The following is a 21,382-nucleotide window of genomic DNA, read 5'->3' as shown; positions in this document are numbered from 1 at the left end:
TAAGACTTCCCAACTCCTATACTCAATGCACTAATCAATAAAGGCAAGCATACTAACCTATATACCTACACCTCCACTTTCAGAACTATGAACCTGCACACCAAGATCTCCTTGTTCAGCAACCCTCCCCTGGATCTTACCATTAAATGTGCAAGTCCTGCAAAATGAAGCTCTGCATATTTATCCAAATAAAATGCCATCTGCCAATCCTCTACCCATTGGCCCACCTGATCAAGATCCTATTGGACTGAGGTAACCTTCTTTGCTGGCCACTACAACTCCAATTTTGGTGTTATCTACAAACTTACTAACCATACCTCCTATGTTCACATCTGTATCATTTATGGAAGTGACAGAAAGGAGTGAACCCAGCACTGATCCTTGTGGCACACTGTTGGTCACAGGCCTCCAGTCTGAAAGGCAACCATTCGTTATCTATCATCAACCCAGCGCTGTATTCAAATGGCTAGTTCTCCCTGCATTCCATGAGATCTAACCTTGCTAACCAGTTGACCTTGAGGAATCTTGAATACCTTAATGATGATGTCCATATAGATCACAATCATTCTGCCCTCAATCGTTACTACTTCAAAAAAAAAACTGAATCAAGTTCAAGAGACAATTTCCTTTCCAAATACATGTAAATCCTGTCTCTCAGGATTCCCTCCAACTTGCCCACTACAATGTCAGGCTTATTGGTCTATAGTTCCCTGACTTTTCCTTGTCGCATCTAAAGGTTCAGCTCAAATTGAAGAGGAATTAGGAAGATAGAGGACAGGAAGAGACACTGGCAGATCTTCTGACTGATCCCAAAAGCTAATACAGTTGGTTCTGATATAACGTAATAGTTCCGTTCTCATGCAATCTTGCATTATAAGAAAATTGTGCAATAGCAAAACCATTTAAACACATGGGGCCAGAATTGCGTTATTGCCAACACAGGGAAGGAAAGTTAGTGTTCTACAAATAAATGTCTAAAAGCTTCATTCATGTTAAAGCCAATTTGCTTTGAAGAAACACATAGCAGAATTGACTGTCTCATAATCACCTATTCACTTAAAATGCCTACATATTAGTTGCTTAAGTTTTCCACAAGCCTTACAAGTTTCCCCATTAGCTAAACAGATGCCTCTCTCCAAGAACAAGCTTGCATTCCTTCAAACAACCACCTTAAATTTACTGAAATTATGGATAGTTACAAATTTTGAAGCATTTAAAACCTTCTTTCAAGCATTCCCTTCCAGAGTCAACTGTCTGTTCACTATTTCCTCAGTTCAGAAATGTCTTAAGGGATATACGATTTGATGGACCTTTTCTGCAGATCTGATCTTGATTAAGGATTACACATTTTTTTACTCTGGTACAACGACTTGATTTAAACTACACCATTGTATTCAATGCAAAATGAAGTTCTGCAATCGGCATCAGGTTGAATCACTTGAGCTGGGTCACTGAAACCACTGGTTCCCAAGCTCTCTCTCATTGCAGGCCTTGTAAGCATGTGCAACAGAGCCTCCAGGTATCATGTTTAAATCCTTATTTATTAATTTAGTACACTAAGTTATTAATACTAAAGTTGAAGAGCAATGCGTCAACACTAAGGCAAACCTCAAAATCAACAAACAGGTCAATTCAGTGACTTGGGAAAGACTGAGTTGTGAGGAAGAGATTACCTGGACTTGAGACGCATCAAAATCTCAGTTTGGACCACTTCAGATTGCAGGGGGTTAATGTCTATAGCATATGTTATCCCATATAGGTAAGCAACACCACAAACTTTTTAAAAGGCAGTGATGCCAAGTCATATGAAACAATTATACTCATTAAAATGGAAAATTAAGCACTGTGAAATGCAGAACTTTGGAGGCATGATACAACCAAATTTCAAGAGAGCCCTAGCAACTAGAATGCTTTCCATGTTGATAGTTGACAGAACCATAGTTTAAAAGATGGGAGCTTGTGGCACTGCACTGACCTTACAGCAGGACATTCAGTTAATGTAGAGGTCCAACTGCAATTTAACAAACTGGTGCACAGACATGCAGGATCAGTTCCTTGCTTTGATTTGCAGCTAGTTATTTCACTGCCAGATTTACATAACACTTCAGGCATTTTTGTATTTATCAGGTGGATGAACCACATTCATGCAGTTGGCTGCCTTTATACTTTGATAATCAAACAGAGCTACTACAGTATTTTACATTCTGTTTTAAGTGCCAATACAATTAAAAGATCCAAAAGATTTCCAAAAACCTTTGATCACATTGTGTCCCATTGTGAAATATAGAAAATTTTGAGTCCATGCTCTGTCAAAACTCAACGATAATCACTCAAGGCACATAAACACCAACATGATCACTACTACGTGGAGAAAGGAAGGAAAATAAACTATGTTTGTGTTAACGGTCAGGCCTTTCTTGGTCCTTAAAATTTTTTTAGAATTACGGGATTTGTAGCATAGGTCACAAATACTGTAATGTAATTGTTCAAACACATTAAAGCCAATTCGCTTTGGAGAAACACGCATTATAGCAGAGCCGACCGAACCATAATCACCTGTTCCCTTAAATACCTACATAATAGTTGCTTAAATTTTCCACCAACCTTACAACTTTCCCCATCAGCTAAACAGCTGCCTCTTTCCACGAACAGCTTGCAATGCTTCAAATTCCAACAACCTTTTAAAAAAGTTACTGGGGTTAAATTATGGTCAAAAAGTGTGGTGTTGGAAAAACACAGCAGATCAGGCAGCATCTGAGAAGCAGGGTAAATAGACATTTGAGGCATAAGCCCTTCATCAGGGTTAAATTATGTATGGATACAAACCTTGAAGGATTTAAAACCTTCTTTCAAGCATTCCCCTCCAGAGTAAACTGTCTGTTCACTATAATAACAGTACCCACTCTTTGGAAGTACCATCACTTTAGTTCAACTTCATTACCATTGCCACTTACAATTCTTGATATAGTATCTACACAACATCTCATTTACAACTGTTCAAGTTATATTGAAAATATTCAAAAAAGGTGCCTCTTAACAAAACAATGGCTCCATGCTAGGCACAGAATAGTACTCAAAATGACAGGATGTGGCATTAATCACCAATGCAATTTGTTACATTTTCACAAAGTAGGTCAGACTCAGAACATGAACAGGCACAGTTTCAGTCAAATGTACAAAGTACCAGGATTTTCATTAGAGAGTTAAAACAGATAAAAGGACTCGTGACATGAGTAATATGCAGTGTAAGGCACCTGCTCATCCACAAGCCTCAGAAGATAAATCTTTATAACATCCAAGAGGTTTAAAGTCAGAGTGCAAACATGGTATAACTAGAGCAATTTGGTATCAAATTACTACAATTTCTTTCAATAGCCTTTGGCCTAAACACAAACTTAGGATTGGCAGTGCCAGCTTTTAAAGCGTTAAGTTATCCATTTTCCTTTCCACCATAAAAAATATCATTTTGAGGGAGGGTAAAAATGATTCCCAATTCAGTGATCTCTATTGGAAAACATTGCAGGTACATATGGAAGAGAAGGGGAGATAGGTGCAGAATTGGAAGGTATTTTGGACAGTCTGTTCATATTTCCAAAAGCACAATGGGAACACCATGGTTCAATTAAGAAAATTCAATGTTTGAAACCTAGATTTTAGTAGGAACATGGAATTAATCTGTGGAATTTCTCTTTAAATGTCTACTTTTCTGTCCTGAAACAATTAACTCTTGCTAATTGATACAGATCTATAACGATTGCAGCCAAGTTATCTCACCAATATAATGGGCATGTGTCAACACTCAGCAAGATGATCAGTATCTCCCAGTTCAGTTCATGCCCAACATCTATGCACACATTTCAAGAATGAATATCAAAAGCAGGAATGATGGCCGATGTTTCCTGTCTCTCCCCAGCCTAGAGGAAACTGACAAAACATTGCTCAATGTTAACTCAGCTAAGAGTAGAAATAACCGGGAACAATCAGCTTGTATGTTTTATTTCAGAGGGCAAGGCTCCAGAGCACAGCAAAAGCTCGAATTCCAAACTATCCCACATAGGTGAGATATTCGTGAAGATAAGACATTTTCACGAACTCAAATTCATAGTGATATTCTGTTTGGACATCAGCATCAAGCCCTCCCAGCCCCAATTCACCTCCAATAAACTGTTGAACAATACTGGCTATCAACTGGTCAACTGACAAAGACAGGCAACTACCATGAAATGATATACAAGCATTAGCAAGTTCAAAAAATGGAAAATACAAATATTGGACAGCCTAATGACTGTGTACAAACACATAGGTGTGGCATTGAGCGAGTCATATTGAGAATTTAAGTTTAATGTTCATCTGTCCTATTCCAAAGAGAAGCAGCTACTTTAAAGTAGAACCATACTGTTCAGTTCCCAGCAGTTTTGTCTATTAACTGGATGGGCAAGTGCTGGAAAGGCTGAGTTTAAAAACACATTTTTAGGGTGCTTGAGGGATTAGTGGCAGGTTGCTTTTTTGAATTGGTATGTGCAAAGATGGAATCCCACAATAGTGTCCTAAAGTAGGGAATTCAAGACCTGCCAAATCCTTGCACACCAGAATGAAGACAAAAGCGCCAGCTGCAACTCTCCTCCAAAGTCAATTAGATTCATATCAAACATCTTTGGCCTGCACGCAGCCAACTGGGTGATATTAATGGAAACATACTGCACCATTAGTTGCTATACTGTGTAATTTTGTCTAATGATGGCCATTTAAGTAGTTTTTTTTAAAGAGCAAAAGATGTCACTGTGCTTAGTTTTATAGGGATCTAAATTTGTAATAAATAATTTACTTGGTGTGCTGAGGCACAAGCATACAACCAGAGCTCCAATTTAGAACTATACTAATCATATTTATAGAACAGTCCAAAGAACATATTAAAATTACACTGCCACATCCATGCATTACAAATAAGTTTCAAAGCAGATATGACAACTAGACTGAGTCAAACTTCACATCAGTACTAGAGGTCCAAAATATTTCCAGCAAATGGACTATTCCTTTCAGAACTGCATAGCTGTAGACATGCCCAGGCAAGCTCAAAGATGACAGCAAACAAAAAGCTTTGCCTTTCAGTGTCATAAAATTACTTAATTTTATATCATATTCTAGGGTGGAAAATACTGAAAAGTGTGCCATAACAAATCTGATTTAAAAAGACTCTTTTATATTACGTTGGTATCAGCAGATTACACGGCATAAAGATGGTCTTCCCAGTCCTTTGGGCTAGGAAAGCAGCATGGATTTAATACTTGGTTTTGGCAAGCAAATTCATGATTATTGGGATAGCCGGCTTATTTTAGTCAAATAAACTATCTTTGCATTAGATCTCTTGTAGGTCACATTTCACAATTTTGTAGTTTATTCCAGAGATTCAGAAAATAAAGGAATTGTTATAAAGTTGACTATTTAGTGGTACCGTATTTATTAAGTGTGGTTCCAAGATTTTTATTACCATTTAGGGCAATAAATCCACATTCTGCCAAAGTGCCCACTCACCACACTCTCACTCATCCCATAAAATTAGGAAACAACTTTGGTGCTAAATGACTAAAATTTGCTATCAAAAAAAAAACACAAACAGGTTTAATACAAACTAAATGTCTTGATAGAAGAGCAATTTTATCCAGAGCAGGGCTACAGATCAGAAGGTCTGAAAATTATTCCCTAGACGTTGCTGCCTCAACAGCTACTGGTCTGACTGGTAAGACATTGCAAGGGATATCAAACCAATTTGAGAACTTCTTGCTATCTCAAAAATTAGCTAACTCAACAGATTAGGACTTGACTGCACAGAAGTATAAACATTGAAAAGTACAATCCTCAGAAAAAGACTTCAACTATAGAATATTACTAGCTTGCCTTCTTTAATTGGAATACTGGGGAACATTGAGGAGAAAATTGTTTTTCAATCTTAGATGCATTCAGCCTACTGAAAATCACATTTATCTACCTTGCTAGCTTATAAGTTGTCAATCCACAAAATCAATGTGGTTCTTCAGGAAAATGTGAAACACTCGAGAAAACCTGATGAGGAAAATTAGGATTTAAAAGTAGGGAAGGAGAAAATATGAAAAAATCCGTAAAATACATCAACACCGCGCAAAGCCTTGATCAGGAAATACTGTGGAATATTAGCTTTGGACCCTTCAGCCTCTACCACAAGTAATGGTTAACTTTTGGGCTTTGATTCTGTTAATGTATATTTTCAAGATTTTCATGCCAAAATCTCAAATGCAATAGATACAACATATTACAAACTAGCAATTCAAGTAGCTAGATCTCAACTTGATTTTTCCAGTTACCCAGAAACAAAGATTACCTATAAAACATTCCTAGAATTACACATGTACTTGGCTATCAAGAAATTTATGCCAAATACTGTATAAGCATTTGGAAGGACTGCTATTAACCAAGCATACTTATTGAATGCATGTGAGCCCATGCCAATGTTGAAGGAAAATGGAGACATACAAAGCTGAGCTATGAGAGGTTAATGCTAGCTATTTTATGAGCAAAGATTTCAGATCCAAGTGCCATGTGTGGGATACAAACATTGATGCACAGATGTGCTCTAATAAGATATGTTGACATCTAAATTAGTAGTACACAAGGAACAACTGCAAAAAAAAAACTTTATTCTTCCTGTCTCACATCCACATGGATCAGTTCCTAACCAAAGCAAAACAAACTCCATTTGACCACATTCAACTAAGTAGTCTTCATTACTTAATACTGGATTGATTTTCAGTCAACATTAGTACTTTATGTTAACTTGCAAGACAAAGAAACTAGATTTCCTGTTCACTGCCCAGAAAGGAGAGAACATGAGAGATTTACTAGATTAGTTCCAGGATGAGACACTATAGCTGGTCAGTCACAAAGCTGGGTACGTCAAGCATCTGCCTTTAACAGGGACTTGTGCATGGAAGAGAAAATAATTATTTCCTACTTGTACTACACAAACTGAGGTTTATGTATTTATATCTCCAATAATAGCACAGACTGCGCATTCAATGCCAGAACTTCGATTGGAAGCCTTATCTCAAAATGCCACAGTCATTCATCTCACCAAAACATGAATTTCACTGGAGAGAAAGCTATTACATGGTGCAACACAAGTCACAAGTAAACAATTCAAATCAATTATCAACCTCAACAGATTTCATTCACATTATAAACACAAAATCTGGAGCCAATTAAGTGTCAGAACTAATTCAGAAACATTTTTGAATATAGAGAAGAACACTTTCCTGTTTATAGCAAAATGCATTGCACAGCTATGATACAAAAGAACAGTGAAAGGAAAGCAAGTTTCCCATGAAATTTCCACACATCCTTTTCTTAGATAAAGAAATTATTTTTCACAATTTGTAAACAATATAGCATGTAGCTCCTCATTCAGGCTATATTTCATACTTTTAACTTTCATTTCAAAGAACATTTCAAGCAGGAGCATTTTGTTTTTGTGTACTAATCACCCAAGGGGATCATCAAGTCACAAAAATGTTATTAGTTTCCATACATTTCTAACATACGTAGATATGATTAAAACTCAAAATGAGGCAAGAACAAGGGCAGCCCTCTCCATATATTTAGATGCACAAAAATAAGAAAGAAAGAAACAGGACAAAATAGGACACAGCAATCTGGACTTTGAGGATCAAATTGCCAGCACTCCAGCCCCACCAGAGCAGAAAGTGACCCATAAGGTTAATCACCTCTGGCTTTTAAAAGTTGCCTGCTAAACACAAATCACATCATTCTGAACAATTGCAGTTTTAGGATGCAGACATATTGAAGCATCAACATTTTTAAATCAGTGCAGATTACTGAACATGCCAAAGTACTAATAATAGCAAATTTAATTCATAAATATAGTAAGAGAAAACTGTACCCTATACAAATCTGCATTTGATCATAATTAAGATAAACTATTGGCAACAAAGAAAATAAACAGGCAGATGTTATACTAACTACTGGACTCATACAGCATACATGACTAAAACAAAAAAATTAATAGACACCAAAGTTTAATTCCTTATTGGATTCTATTCATTTGAGCTGTCACTTACTAATAGCACAAAATCCTCTTGACTATGCATGCTGTCATTCTGCATAATTAAACATCACGGTTAATCTGTGGCTGAAGCCAGTGACAAAAGGAACTGTCTTGAGAAACTTTACATTCAGTTATTAACAACTCAACAGTTGATCCAATATATAATGGGGTAATTCAGACCCGAAGAGAAATCCTGTTATGATTGCTCAGCAATTTCTCAGCTGAAGCAGCAGTAGCAGGAAGGAGACAGAAAAAAAAAGTTTGCCCTTGAGTTAGAGTGGAAATATTAGCAAAATTTTGTTGTTGATCACTAATCCTTACTAGAAAAGCAGGTATAACTGCCAGACAAGCTATTTACATCCTGAGCAAATATCTTGTGAAAACTCAAGGTTCATTGTAAATAGTGATCACCTGTGCCACCTAAATGCCAAAGAGCAATACAGACCCTTAGAATTATGCCCCTTATAGGGTCATGGGGCACACTGGTAGCATCTCTAGCTTGGGGCCAGAAACTCCAAGTTCAAGTGCCACCTGATACAGAGTTGTGTCACAACATGTTCAAACTAAAAACATGAATTATGCTTCAGTAAAGACCTCAAATGTAACTACATGATCAATACACAGAAGCCAAAATAACATATCAAATGTAGAAACAAAAAGCACTAACTCTAAGAAATCATAGTAACTGCACAGAAATTCATAGAAAATGGTTAGAAGTATCCTTTCCTCATGTCCCTGTCGGGTATCACAGGGTGTGTTTTGATACAAATGTCAGATGAGTGACAGTTGTGCATGTTTATGCTTCTATAAAAGTTTTATTGTAATTTCATCCTTTCTCCATTTGACATATAGGAGTCAAAATATCTATCTACAGCATTTTGTAGCAGTAAAGAATCTCTAAGTGAAACATGTGACAACTTTCACTCATATGACATTTTTCACCATAAACACATCAATGACACTTTGCAGAAACACACAAACCATTACTTCAAGGATAAAGCAACTGCAATTTGCACAAGGAATAATCAATACCTGAAATATTCTACTGGGCAAGTACTGGAATCAAAATCACAGGTCATTCAATAGGAAGTTCTGGAATCCCCTCCTTTAACCTCTCTACTTCTTTATGATGCTCCTTAAAACCTATCACTTCAGTTAGAATTTTGGTCATCTGTCTACATACATCACACAGCTCAATGCTAGTTTTTTTTGACAATGTCCTTTGCAAAGCACCTTTTTCCTATGTTCCTTAATACAGTCAATTGAAAATAAACATTCAACACTGGATTTAAAACTTAAACTAGGAACAAACAATTTAGTTGCAACCACCATTTACAAAAAAAAAGTATTCTAAACATCTTACATACTTTGTGCAGAAGGTTTTCATAGTTTTAATCCTGAAAGGCCGTTATCTAATTTTGACCATGTTCTCTTGTGCTAGACTTCACCACAACTTCCCTTGTAATCTTGAAACGTTGACCAAACTAGTCTTAAATCTTCTAAATTTCAGGGATTGCAATGCCATTTTTGTTGCAGTGTTGAAATAAACCAAAAAGGTTTAAATTGCCAAAAGCTGTACTTAACATTAAAATTAACATCTGCAAGGCATTAAATTCAGTTTAAAGACACACAAGGTTATAACAATATACATTTAAGGGGTCCCTTTTTCTAATTGTATTGAATTTAAAGTTAGTTATATATTCAGCTTAGTAATAACTTTAGAATTTATTTCACTTACAATCTCTTTTCACATTTGAATAAAGAGGCTCTGCATTATTGAAGCCTCTCCTGAGGCACTGAATACAGAAGGACACTGTACCAAATTACCTAGTAACTGTATCTAACTTGGCACATGAATCGTTTAAAAAGCTGGCTGGAGTTATTTTCATCCTGACCTCTCATACTCCCTTTTCTTCTAAAAGGCTTTAGTAAAGAAATCTTTCCAGTGATTGCAGATTATCACTCATAGCAGGAACTCATACATAGTGCAATCTAATCAAACTACATAATATTTCACTTATGTTCCTTTCATCAAATTCTTTTTTTGAAAATACCTAAAAAGCCCAGCAATAAAATAAACCAAAACTCTTGAAAGTTGGACATGAAATAATTTAATTTAGAAAAGAAAAACAATTTTATTCACAGTTAAAAGGGACAATGTTTAAAAAGACATTTACAAAGGTCTGTCATGCATCAGACAACTCTGCATAAACAAACAGCACAAAAAGCAGTCTAAAGATGGTGCAGTAATGCTTTTGTGTCAGAAATTATCTGGAATCACCTGCAGTCTTAAACAAACATAATAGCAGATTAGGGTTAATCTGGCAGTGTCTAATTTAGTGGCCTGCCTTTGAGCCAGGAGCCTGGATTCAAACTCCCTCTGCTTCCAAGCTATATATTCTCATATTTGAACAGATTGAAAAAAAAAAGATCAGCAGATAAAATTAGTTAGTGGGCATGGTACTATAGTGTCTTTATGTCTGGACTAGTAACCTATAGGCTTGGCTTAATGCTTTGGAAACACCAGCTTAAATCTCATCGTGATAGTTGGGGAATTTACATTAAACAGTTTACATCTGAATTTGAAAAACTGGTATCAGCAATAATGACAGTAAAATTATGAGCTGCTGTAAAAAGAATTAGCGGCAGTAATAGCCTGTTTGAGCCTCTGGCATTGCATAGGAACGTATTTAAAGATAAAATTAGGAGCTGCCGAAATGTAGATAGTTTAATCAATTTGCGTTATGATATCCATTCCAGAGGCCGCCTCTCCGATAACAGCCTTTCCTGTTTTGATGTAGGTATTTTTAAAATCAGAGATACTATGACACACACCGTGGGGGCAGGCGGGATTGAAGCCAGGTTTTCCTAGCCCTGAGTTAGGGACAACACCACTGCGTTACACGGTACACCTCCTGACACCATCCGCAGCAACACAACAGGCCAGTGCAACCTAACCCCACGCAGCGGAGAACCACCCTCGTTGCCCCTAACGACTGCATTCTCAGCCAACCAGACCGATCAGCTCCATGTCAATCAACCAAACCCACATCCGGTCGTCAGGTTGGGTTGCGGGAGCGGGCAGCCATGGAGACGGCGCAATTCTTTAGCCGACCCGGTGAGCCCTTTCCCTTGACCTACTTACCCAGAATATCAGGTTTAAAAACACCAGGACGGTCTTGGACGACGTTATCCCACACTGACCCATCCTCTCCGCTGAGGCGTGCTGATCCACCCTCGACAGCAAACGCCGCTTGTCCCGTGCGTGGGTCAAGAAAGCGGCCTACACACCCTGAGCAACCAAACTGCCGCCGACAAGTGCGGACGATGGCAGCCGGAGCCGGCACCCAGCTGGCGCGGCCACGTGACCCTTGCCTGCACTGGTACACGTGACCTAAACGTCATCAAGGGATTACGTCAGTCATTTCGGCGAGTGATAAGAAGCGTGCATGCGCACTCTGGGAAGTGATTGTCTGTCACATGGTCCTCCAGCAGGGTCTAATGTTGTGTGTTCTCTTTTATCAAGTTTTCTGGTGGCTTTTTTTCTTTTTTTTTGCCCCTTTCTGTGTGCTCAGTGAATACTTTTTGTTTCCATATATAATGAAGCACACACAAATTTTTGTACTGTGTTTATAGGTTTTAAAATTGGCTTCAATTTTCAGTTGGCCTTGAACCAGTTGTGTAATTGAGCATTTTTTGTCATTAATCTCATAAATCCAGATTATTTTTTCAAATGGTGTAAGTTCCAAAGCCACATTTAACTCCTGTGTTCATTCTGGTTTGTGTTCCCTACATTGCCTCTGTAATATATTAAAACACAGCTTTACATTAATTTTGTGTGTTCATATTTAACGGCAGAGCAAACTCAAGGGCTGTATGCCCTATTACTACTCCTAATTAATATGCTTATTTCTTAATAGAGTGAAATTGATCCCAGGTAATGTTTTCTGTAACAAAAAGCATTACAGTACCATCTTTTGATTGCTTTCTGTATGAAGCTAGAGATGAGTTTTGTAGAAAAGGCTTGTAATATAGTAAAGGCATGCTTAGTTCACAAAAGAATGATTAAAATTGTTCATAGTACTTAGCCTGAGTAGTAGCCGTTAAACCTGTAAATCAGCGGGTAAAGTTTCAAGCCTGACTAGAGATCTAATTATCTAAATTGGATGGATGCTGAGAAAATGCTTACATTTGAGAGGGTCCATCTTTCAGAAAGGATTTTAAACTGAGGCCAGATAAGAAGCCAGAGTAGGCCATCTGGCACCATGAGCCTTGTCCACCCTTCAAAAAAAATCATGGCTCATCTTTTCATGCACTTGGCTCCATTTACCTGCCTGCTCACCATAACTCTTAATTCCTTTACAATTCAAAAATCTGTCTTTGTCTTAAAAACATTCAATGAGGTAGCTGTACCTGCTTCACTGGGCAGGGAATTCCACAGATTCACAACCCTTTGGGTGAAGGAGTTCCTTCTCAACTCAGTCCCAAATCTGCTTTCCCTTATGTTGAGGCTGTACCCCAATTTTAGTTTCACCCGCCAGTGGAAATAACCTCCCTGCTTCTATCCTATCTATTCCCTTCATAATTTTATATGTTTCTGTATGATCCCCTTTCATTCTTCTAAATTCCAATGAGTCTTGTCCCAGTACACTCAATCTCTCATCATTAGCCAACCCTCTCAACTCTGGAATCAACCTCCACTGCACACCCTCCAGTGCCATAGATCCTTTCTCAAGTAAGGAGACAAAAACTGTACACAGTACTACAGGTGTGGCCTCATCATCACCCTATAAACTGTAACATAACCTCCCTATTTTTAAACTCCATCCCTGTAGCAATAAAGGGCAATATTCTATTTGCCTTCTTAATTACCTGCTGCATCACAAACCAACATTTTGGGATTCATCTGCCTGCTCCACTGAAAGAAAGAACAGGGTATTTGCCCAATATTCCAATCGTGTTCCTTCCTCAAGCAGCATTCATCCAATTTAAATTTGTGGCACTGTGCTGAACATAGATTAATTGGTATGGTATTCAACATAACAGCAGTAACTGCACTTCAAGCATAATCGATGTTTGCAAAGCGTTTTGGAATATACTGATGGTGTGATAACTTAACATAGGGACTCTTTCTGATGGCTCTTTCTTTTAAGTCATGATGTGGAGGAACCGGTGTTGGACTGGGGTGGACAAAGTTAAAAATCACAGAAAACCTTATTTGGAAGCGCTAGCTTTTGGAGGCTGCTGACAGTTACCAGATGTAGGAGCAGCGTTCCGAAAACTAGTGCTTCCAAATAAATCTGTTGGACTATAACTTGGTGTTGTGTGATTTTTAACTCTTTCTTTTAAACTAAAGTAAAACAACATTATCATTGGGTGGTTTCCATTCTTTTGATCGTTGTAAATTAGTGGGAGTAACAGCATTGTGGAAACACAGAGGAGTCAAGTGCCACGTTGAGTTTGGGTCACCTATTTCCAGGGTATTACACTCCCTGGAATTGCATCATCTTGTGGAAAAGGTATATCAAATCGAAACTTGCATAAATCATTATGAAATAGCATTGTCTACTGGCTCTGATTCATGCTCTGAGGATAATGGTAAAGACTATGTAGTTTGATATTGTGAGAGTATTTTCAGGTGCAACGAGTTCTGTAGCCCTTAAGATCCTTAGGGTCCATTCCCTGGTCTACACAACATTATCTGCTATAGCTTCAGTAGTTGAAATGGATCTCAGCATTTCTAGTCTAAAAGAATCTGCAATGATTCCCATTGTTTGATTCCCCTTTTTTGAAAAATTTAAGTTGATGAGAAGGGGACAGTATTGGTTTTGACTGTGATGCTTTGCATGGTTGAATAGCCTCCAGACACTTCTTGTTTCAGCTTCTGTGGAAAGAATGTGCCAGAGGATGATTGAAGTCTGTGGAATGCAACCATAGCAAGAAGAGGAGCTGGAGAGGACAGGCTAATCTATGAATAAGAGGAGAATGGAGCTATAACTTACCCCTATATCCCTATTTATAAACTATAAGATTTCAGATTCTGGAAAGTGTTTTGTCTCTGCAGCCATTACACTGCCTTTGCACTTTGTTCTGTACATCTTTTGATCTTTACTCACCCTTGCCCTCTAACCTTTCTTTGACTTTCCCTTTTGATCCACTTGCCCTTCTCCACCCCTTCCCTTTTACAACAATATATAACGAACATAATCTTTCCTACTCTGTTCGGTTTTAAAGAAGTCATATTGAACTCAAACCATTCCCTTTTTCTCTCTCCACCAACGCTGCCAGTCCTGTTGAGTTTCTCCAGCACTTTGTTTTTATTGCAAGTATTTGATATTTTTAATAGCTGTATCCAGTAGTCCTGCCACCTTCAATGATCAAATTCTTTAGACTGCAATACTAGGGATCAGGCATTAATTTGTTTTGAACAGAAGCCTTAAACTGACAGATTCACATTTTAATGGGTCTGTAATGATTGTGAGCCCCAAGACTTTGTGATGTTATACAGCAGTAAATATATCAAATTTCCTGATAAACAACTGTGTTTTATTATCTTTCATTCTTTTTGGTTATATGCTCTGGAGACATGTTGTTGTGAACACACATTGTGAAGGCATTATATAAATTATATTTATCCAGAACATATGTATTGCACACAATCCCTATAAGAATTACTCTTCCTGTTAAACTTTACCTATTGCAATTCATTGAAAACACCTCGAAGTGTTATAGCACAATCTATCATCTTGCCTCATCATGTGCAGTCATAAGGCTTCTGTTACTTTATAAATGCTTGTTTGTCAGGTCACATTTCCCATGTCATTACTTTGAGCACTAGCATATTACCGACTGTTACAATTCAGAACTTGAGAGATGAGGGATGTAAAATTCTAAAATATAGATCAGAGCTAGCAAAATTGCCAGTGCCAATGTATAAACCCAAGTAAGCAAATGAACAATCACTAGACTGGGTCCCAATTGCTTTTTGAGAAACCTTCCACCTGTCATCTCAGTTTTCCAACAAAACTGAAGACTAATGAACAGGTCAATAATAAAATGAAGACATGAAACAAATGATAACATTCATAAGGAAATTAGCAAAGAGTGCTAGCTAGCTGTGGCTCCAACAGCAGCATCCTCACCTTTGAGTCAGAAAGTTGTGCCTTCAAGGTTTGGATCTTTAAGTCAAGACCCACAGTGCAATGCAGTGCTGAAAGAGAGCTGCATTGCCAGAGGGGCCATAATTTGGAAGAACTGTTAAACTGAACTCCATTTTGAGATTTCTGATGAGTCCTTGCTGAATTGACACTGCATAATCAGGAGCAAATATGCCCCCAGCAATGGTAATTTGTAAGGATTTATATTTTAAAGGAGATGCAGGTTCATGAAAAAAGAAACATTGGGGTTTATTTCATAAATCATTGAAGGTGGCAGGAGAAGCTGATAAAGATGACAAAAAAATGATTCTTCTCTTTATAATTAGAGGCATCAAATATAAAAAGCACTCCACCATCCCGACTTTTCCCTAGTTAAAAATCACACAACACCAGGTTATAGTCCAGCAGGTTTAATTGGAAGCACACTAGCTTTCGGAGCGTCACTCTATGACTTGATGCAGGAGCGATGCTCCGAAAGCTAGTGTGCTTCCAATTAAACCTGTTGGACTACAACCTGGTGTTGTGTGATTTCTAACTTTGTACACCCCAGTCCAACACCGGCATCTCCAAATCATGACTACTATCGTCTTTTCCCTATACCACTTGACTCCTTTACTGATTAAAAATCTATCTCAGCCTTGAATCTGCTTAATGACATAACAGTCGTCTATGGTACAACATTGGACAGATTCACTACCCTTTGAGAGAATAAATTCCTCCTTATCTCTGTCTTAAATTGGTGACCCCTTACTCTGAGATTATGCCCTCTGGTTCTCAAGTCTCCTACAAGAAGAAACAACCCCATCCCTTCTAACGTCAAAGCTTCTGAAGAATCATGTATGTTTCAACAAAGACACCTCTCATTCTTTTAAACTCCAATGACTAAAGGCCCAAACTACTCAACATTTCCTCTGTACCCAGTATCAACCTAGTGAGCCTTCATTCCTGAAGAAGGGCTCATGCCCGAAACGTCGATTCTCCTGCTCCTTGGATATTGCCTGAGCTGCTGCGCTTTTTTAGCAACACATTTTCAGCTCTGATCTCCAGCATCTGCAGACCTCACTTTCTCCTAGCCTTCCCAGACTGCCTCAAATACCTTTCCTTTCCCCTTTGGGAGGGATAGCATAGTAGTGATGTAGCCGGGCTGGTAATCCATAACTTCCGGCTAATGGGCTGAAGACATGCTTTTGAATACAACCACAGCAGTTGGTGATTTTGAATTCAATAAAAATGCAATAAAATTCTAGTCTAATGGCAACAATGTAACCACCACTAATTGGAATAAAAAAGACCATCTGGTTCACTAACGTCCTTTAGGGAAGAACTTCTTAGCTGGTCTGACCTACATGTAACTCTAGACCCAAAGCATTATAGTTGACTCGTAACTGCCCTATAGGCATTTAGGAATGGGTAATAAATGTTGGCCTAGCCAGCAATACACACATCCCATGAATGAATAAAAATAAATAAGAGAAACAAAATTGGTCACAGGAATTTGGGTGTGATCTAAATAGTGCCTTGTATAATTTTGGCAAAACTTCCTGATGTTTACATCCCATTCCCTTTGAAATGTGCAATGCACGAAGATTGATGGGTGTCTGTTATGTGGACACCCAGAAAGACTGATAAGCTTCTCTTCAGAGCAAAGAAGGTTAATAATGGTTTTTAAAATTAGGAGGTACGTGATTTTGATAGAGTAAATAAGGATAAACTGTTTCTACTGGAGGGTGGATCATAACCGATGGATGCAGATTTAAGATAATTGGCAAAGAGGGGAGAACCTATTTTTACAGCAAGGTGTGATCCAGATGTGCTTCTTGAAAGGGTATTGAAAGCTGATTCAGTTGTAATTTTAAAAAAGAAATTGGAGAAATACTTGTAAAGGAAATATACACGGCTGTGTTATATATACATTTTGATCCAGGATGAAGCCATTCAGGCCATAAAACACATGCTAGCTCTCGAAAAATTGCGTGCAATTCTGGTCTCCCTCCTAAGGAAGGATATTGTGAAACTTGAAAGGGGTTCAGAAAAGATTTACAAGGATGTTGCCAGGGTTGGGGGATTTGAGCTATAGGGAGTGGTTAAATAGGCTGGGGCTGTTTTCCCTGGAGAGTCAAAAGCTGTGAGGTGACTTTATAGAGGTTTATAAATCATGAGGGGCATGGATAGGGTAAATAGCCTAGGTCTTTTCCCTGGAGTGGGCGAGTCTAGAATTAGAGGGCATAGGTTTAGGATGAGAGGGGAAAAATTGAAAAGAGATCTAAGGGGTAACATTTTCACATGGAGGGTGGTGTGTGTATGGAATGAGCTGCCAGAGGGAATGGTGGCGGCTGGTACAATTACAACATTTAAAAGGCATCTGGATGGGTATATGAATAGCAAGAGTTTAGAATCATAGAGATGTACAGCACGGAAACAAAGCCTTCGGTCTAACTCGTCCATGCTGACTATATATCCTAAATTAATCTAGTCCTGTTTGCCAGCACTTGACCCATATTCCTTCTCCCGATACTTCTCTGTACCAAATTCCACCTGCCACTTGACTACCTATTCTGTTAGCCTATCTATACTGCTGCAGTGCATCAGTCTCATCCTTCCTGTTTGCTGCAGCTCCAAGATTTGTATCATCAGCAAATTTTGAAATTTTGTGTAGTACTTGATTTGGAGATGCCAGTGTTGGACTGGGATGTACAAAGTTAAAAATCACACAACACCAGGTTATAGTCCAACAGGTTTATTGGAAGCACTAGCTTTCAGAGTGCTGCTCCTTCATCACAACCACCTGATGAAGGAGCAGCGCTCTGAAAGCTAGTATTTCCAATTAAGCCTGTTGGACTATAACCTGGTGTTGTGTAATTTTTAACTTTGTGTGGTACAGATCATTCTGCTGTAATGCACATTTCATTAACGCGATTCGCTGTAATGCGATTGATGAATTGGGGATACTGTTTCTAAAGTGTGAACTTTTAAAATGGGTGTTGGCTGTAATCACCAACATTTTAAGTCCAGTTTCTCAAGTGCAATTTTTCTATAATGCAGGGTTGCAGAAGAACACAACAATTGCGTTATAGAAGAACTATTTGTAATTCAGTATCCAAATCATATATATTATTTACACATTTGAAAGAGGCACTGAAACTATGTGTGATTGAGTTTGAAAGTGTAATTATTTTAATTACTAGGTCAAAATCCTGGAACTCCCTTCCTAATGGCATTAGGATCTACCTTGATTATATGGATAGCAGCGGTTCAGAAAAGCAACACCCTGTCAAGGACAGCTAGGGATAGGCAATAAAAGCTGGCCCAGTCAGTGATGCCTACATCTCATGAATAAATTGTTTAATAACCAACCTGTTCAGACATGCTGTGACACAGGAGTAGATGTGATTTGAACCTGGATTTTCTTGCTCAGAGATAAGGACACTAACACTGCACTACAACAGCCCTCGAGTTAAGAGGTGTACAGTTGTGAGAAGGGTCACTTGACCCAAAATGTTAACTGTGATTTCTCTGCACAGATGCTACCAGACCTGCTGAGCTTTTCCAGCAATTAGTACTTTTGTCCTAGGTGTATGCTTATAATGTTTCACTCTACAAGTAAGTATGGGATAAATAAAGATTGGCTCCAGTATCATCCTTCACCAATTGGCTTTCTGAATGATAGCATTTGTTACTGGTGCAAAAGCAATCTTAGAGAACAAGAGCTAAGAAGAAAATCCAGTTTGGACCCTGAGGTACGCAAATGCATTTCAACCTGAAAACTTGCCCCTTGTTAATAAAAATAAAACCTTAATTGCCCTCAACATTGTATTTCTTTACTGGAATTAGACCCTTCAAAGAGACAGACCAAGTAAGTTCCACTTTAACAAAAGATTATTGCGCTTTACATGGTCCAATGCAACTGCCATTAGAAAAGAGCATGTTATCCTATTTACTGTAAGCAACTCAAAGCACATCTGCTGGTAGGATTATATTATTATTTTGTTTGTTTTAATGCTTTGCCTCACTGTCACTGCACTCTGCTGGTTATATTTTTAAACTGCACTTTCAGTGGAATAAGAAACCTTGTCCATAATACCAGCCCTGGAGCAGAAGCATAAAACCATCTTTATTTTATGCAATGTTTTAATCCATTTAAATCTGGTCAACAATGTGATACCTGAAATTAAACCTCACTAATTTCTATTTTGTTGTGGTGTATTTAAATACTCTGTCTTATTTTCTACACACTTTGAACACAGGGAGAAAGTGAGGACTGCAGATGCTGGAGATCAGAGCTGAAAATGTGTTGCTGGAAAAGCCCAGCAGGTCAGGCAGCATCCAAGTAACAGGAGAATCAATGTTTCGGGCATAAGCCCTTCTTCAGGAATGAGGAAAGTGTGTCCAGCAGGCTAAGATAAAAGGTAGGGAGGAGGGACTTGGGGGAGGGGCGTCGGAAATGTGATAGGTGGAAGGAGGTCAAGGTGAGGGTGATAGGCCGGAGTGGGGTGGGGGCGGAGAGGCCAGGAAGAAGATTGCAGGTTAGGAAGGCGGTGCTGAGTTCGATGGATTTGACTGAAACAAGGTGGGGGGAGGGGAAATGAGGAAACTGGAGAAATCTGAGTTCATCCCTTGTGGTTGGAGGGTTCCTAGGCGGAAGATGAGGCGCTCTTCCTCCAGCCGTCGTGTTGCTATGGTCTGGCGATGGAGGAGTCCAAGGACCTGCATGTCCTTGGTGGAGCGGGAAGGAGAGTTGAAGTGTTGAGCCACAGGGTGGTTGGGTTGGTTGGTCCAGGTGTCCCAGAGGTGTTCTCTGAAACGTTCCGCAAATAGGCGGCCTGTCTCCCCAATATAGAGGAGGCCACATCGGGTGCAGCAGATGCAATAAATGATGTGTGTGGAGGTGCAGGTGAATTTGTGGCGGATATGGAAAGATCCTTTGGGGCCTTGGAGGGAAGTAAGGGGGGAGGTGTAGGCGCAAGTTTTGCATTTCTTGCGGTTGTAAGGAAGGTGCCGGAAGTGGAGGTTGGGTTGATGGGGGGTGTGGACCTGACGAGGGAGTCACGGAGGGAGTGGTCTTTTCGGAACGCTGATAGGGGAGGGGAGGGAAATATATCCTTGGTGGTGGGGTCCGTTTGGAGGTGGCAGAAATGACGACGGATGATACGATGTATATGGAGGTTGGTGGGGTGGTAGATGAGGACCAGTGGAGTTCTGTCCTGGTGGCGATTGGAGGGGTGGGGCTCAAGGGCGGAGGAGTGGAGGAGATGCAGTGGAGGGCATTGTTGATCACATCTGGGGGGAAATTGCGGTCTTTGAAGAAGGAGGCCATCTGGGTTGTACGGTATTGGAACTGGTCCTCCTGGGAGCAGATGCGGCGGAGATGAAGGAATTGGGAATATGGGATGGCGTTTTTACAGGGGACAGGGTGGGAGGAGGCATAGTCTAGGTAGCTGTGGGAGTCAGTCGGTTTATAGTAAATGTCCGTGTTGATTCGGTCGCCCGAGATAGAAATGGAAAGGTCTAGGAAGGGGAGGGAGGAGTTTGAGACGGTACAGGTGAATTTGAGGTCGGGGTGGAAGGTGTTGGTAAAGTGTTTAATCTCCTCGTGGGAGCACGAGGCAGCGCCAATACAGTCATCGATGTAGCGGAGGAAAAGGTGGGGGGTGGTGCCAGTGTAGCTGCAGAAGATAGACTGTTCCACATATCCCACGAAGAGGCAGGCATAGCTGGGGCCCATGCGGGTGCCCATGGCTACTCCTTTGCTTTGGAGGAAGTGGGAGGATTGGAAAGAGAAGTTGTTCAGGGTGAGGACCAGTTCAGTCAGTCGAAGGAGGGTGTCAGTGGAAGGGTACTGGTTGGTACGGCGGGAAAGGAAGAAGCGGAGGGCTTTGAGTCCTTTGTGATGGGGGATGGAGGTGTACAGGGACTGGATGTCCATGGTGAAGATAAGGCGTTGGGGACCAGGGAAGTGAAAATCATGAGGAGGTGGAGGGCGTGGGTGGTGTCCTGAACGTAGGTGGGGAGTTCTTGGACTAAGGAGGACCGTGTCGAGGTATGCGGAGAGGAGTTCGGTGGGGCAGGAGCAGGCTGAGACAATGGGTCGGCCGGGGCAGTCGGGTTTGTGGATTTTGGGCAGGAGGTAGAA

General features: G+C 39.6%; 1 protein-coding gene across 1 annotated transcript in view; it reads right to left on the bottom strand.

The window, feature by feature from the left end:
• The window catches only part of LOC122542542 (tetraspanin-3), a 50,283-nt gene extending 38,856 nt beyond the window's left edge, over positions 1 to 11,427 (bottom strand). The window contains exon 1 of the mRNA XM_043680396.2: positions 11,241 to 11,427. Coding sequence (XP_043536331.1) covers positions 11,241 to 11,303 — 63 coding nt within the window. The 5' untranslated portion in view covers positions 11,304 to 11,427. The remainder of the gene's footprint in view (positions 1 to 11,240) is intronic.
• Positions 11,428 to 21,382: the final 9,955 nt, after the last annotated feature.

The sequence above is a fragment of the Chiloscyllium plagiosum genome, unplaced genomic scaffold, assembly GCF_037043375.1.
Source record: "Chiloscyllium plagiosum isolate Xiang-an unplaced genomic scaffold, Cpla_swu_hap1 HiC_scaffold_42, whole genome shotgun sequence".
In the NCBI taxonomy this organism is placed as follows: Eukaryota; Metazoa; Chordata; class Chondrichthyes; order Orectolobiformes; family Hemiscylliidae; genus Chiloscyllium; species Chiloscyllium plagiosum.
Note: the sequence above shows the minus strand (reverse complement) of the source record. Positions and strands in the feature narration are given on the sequence as shown.